Source organism: Chinchilla lanigera, unplaced genomic scaffold (genome assembly GCF_000276665.1).
Source record: "Chinchilla lanigera isolate Chin_1 unplaced genomic scaffold, ChiLan1.0 scaffold00055, whole genome shotgun sequence".
Classification (NCBI taxonomy): Eukaryota; Metazoa; Chordata; class Mammalia; order Rodentia; family Chinchillidae; genus Chinchilla; species Chinchilla lanigera.
Genome location: NW_004955456.1, coordinates 5,571,785 through 5,574,000, shown reverse-complemented (window position 1 = coordinate 5,574,000; position 2,216 = coordinate 5,571,785). Strand labels below are relative to the sequence as shown.

The 2,216-nt window shown below is 51.9% G+C and overlaps 1 protein-coding gene across 1 annotated transcript in view; it reads right to left on the bottom strand.

The window, feature by feature from the left end:
* The window catches only part of Pkd1l1 (polycystic kidney disease 1 like 1), a gene marked incomplete at its 5' end in the record, with an annotated part of 85,217 nt that overhangs the window by 8,342 nt on the left and 74,659 nt on the right, over window positions 1–2,216 (bottom strand). The window contains 2 exon segments of the mRNA XM_013520637.1: window positions 606–769; window positions 1,563–1,724. Coding sequence (XP_013376091.1) covers window positions 606–769; window positions 1,563–1,724 — 326 coding nt within the window.

The following is a 2,216-nucleotide window of genomic DNA, read 5'->3' as shown; positions in this document are numbered from 1 at the left end:
GCGGCAAAGGCCCTGTTGGTGGCCTCATCCACAAGCAGCTCTTTCCAGCATCACTTAGGCACACTCTGTCCTTTTGTCCCTCCCGACCCCTGAGATCTGTGGCTTCGGGGTTTGAGGAGACCCCCTTAACTCCTCTCTGCTCCTCAGTCCTTCCCCGAAACCCCGGGCTGCGGCTGCGCTGCCACCTGGGTGACTCTGCTCCTGGAGGAGGCGCAGCCTGTCCCTCCGATTCCTCGTGTGCTCGGCAGCCGTTCTTGGGGTTATTGGTCACTGCCCAGGCCACAGAGAACTTTTTCAGTTTCTGAGATCATGGAGCTCTGTTTCTACCTCCCCGACTCTCCTTGGATTCCAGTTGTCATCAGAAATGACCAGGACAGACAGCTACTGAGGCTGTCGGGGTGAGCAGGAAGGCTCACACCACATTTACCCATGAAGGCCCCCCCCAGTCTGGACAGAGAACACCCCACACAGCTATCGCCCCGACGCAGAGTATTTATGCAAATGGCTCCAATTCCAGCTCAGCAACTGTTTCCAACAACTTCAGAAAAATTTTTTTAAAAATTACCAAGGAAGCAACAGACACAAATCACATGGCACAGTCTTACCTGGGAGCTTTGTAACCAGAAATGCACGCTTCGGGACTGCCACCTGCCCTGGACGCCGTGGCCCTGGGTCCTTCCACAGCAGGGAGCTCCAGGCCGTCAGACAAGGCGTTTATCTTCAGCAGAAGTTCATCTAACAGACTGGAGAATTCATCCAGGTGGTGACTCTGAGAAGAACAAAAAATGGATCGGGAAATGTATTCTAGGATGTTTGTTTTCTTTATTCCTCATTATCTGCAGCCCTGAAGGCCAACGGACGTTAGAAGGACCACACCATGTTAGAACATGTGCCGGGCTCGGGCCTGGCCTCACGCTTCCTGTCTCCGCGGCCCGTTCCTTGCTCATCAACCGCCCGCACTGGTGCCTGCACATCGCTGTGGGTAGCAACGCCACATCAAGGGCGGCTGAACGGATGCAGCAGCAGGAGTGGGGCAGGAATTCCACACAAGCAGCCTCAGAGCCCTGTACAAATGGCCAAGGCCACGCGTGCACGCGACAGGCTTCGCAGCTGCACGGGGAGGTGGGTAAACATCGGCTGTGGACATGAGTGCGACCGAACTCACACAAAGGGCACCACGCTTTGGGTAGAAGTTTGGGTCTTCTTTGGTACCAAAGGAAGAGACTAAGTCTACAGATGATAGTGTGTGTGTGTGTGTGTGTGTGTGTGCGTGCATGCACGCATCCAGGGAAGGTCAGAAATTCTACCTTCTCAGCCGCACAAAGCCAACACAACGATGTAGCGACTGAGCGGAGCAGACTCGCTTGGTAAGCTAAAGCGCGTTGGAATTCCAAGGGAAGGTCCCTGAGCTCCACTCCGGTTGTGAACCAAGCCCGGCTGTTGCCATGGCACTTGGCACGGAATCACAGCCACCCTGCGATCCACCACAGAAAGCACAACTCCGCAGGGACAGCATCCCCCCGGGACCTGCTGCACCCAGGACCGCACCGCCCACGGCTCACGTGGTCCATGGGCGCCTCCGCCTCCTCCAGCTCGGGCTCTTCCAGCCCCAGGAAGGCGAGCATCTTCCGCCACGCGAATGTGGCGACCACTTCAAGTTTCACCGGCGATTTGCCATGACAAGGTTCTCTTTTTTGGAAACAAGTCAGGAGGGAAACTCTCAGCTGGCGAAGACAGAAAAATACGCAAATTCTGCATCAGAATTGGTTCTGTTAGTTTGATAAAGTAGAAAATGGAGCCTCAGAATTGCAAAAGTGAAATGTTTTTAGGCAGGACACCAAACTCACAATCCTCACACATACGAAAAAAATGGCTTTTACCAAAATTAACAACTATTGCTGTATATAGACACTGTTAAGAAAATGAAAAGATAAGCTACAGCTTGGGAGAAAACATTTTCACATCACATAGTAATAAAGGGATTGTGGTTAAAAATATAAAAAATTTCTATCATGATTTATACACATGTCTCCTCCTAAGGGCTGTGAGCATCTAGAAGCAGGAATCAGATGTTATCACCTTTGTTTCACCGTTACCTGACTATGAAAACCATTCTTTACATAAATGTTGAATGAGTGTGTGAACAAATGGGTAGATGGATGGACAGATGGGGGGAGAGGTAATGATAGCTTCGTGGGGCCAAGGGTGGATGGGTT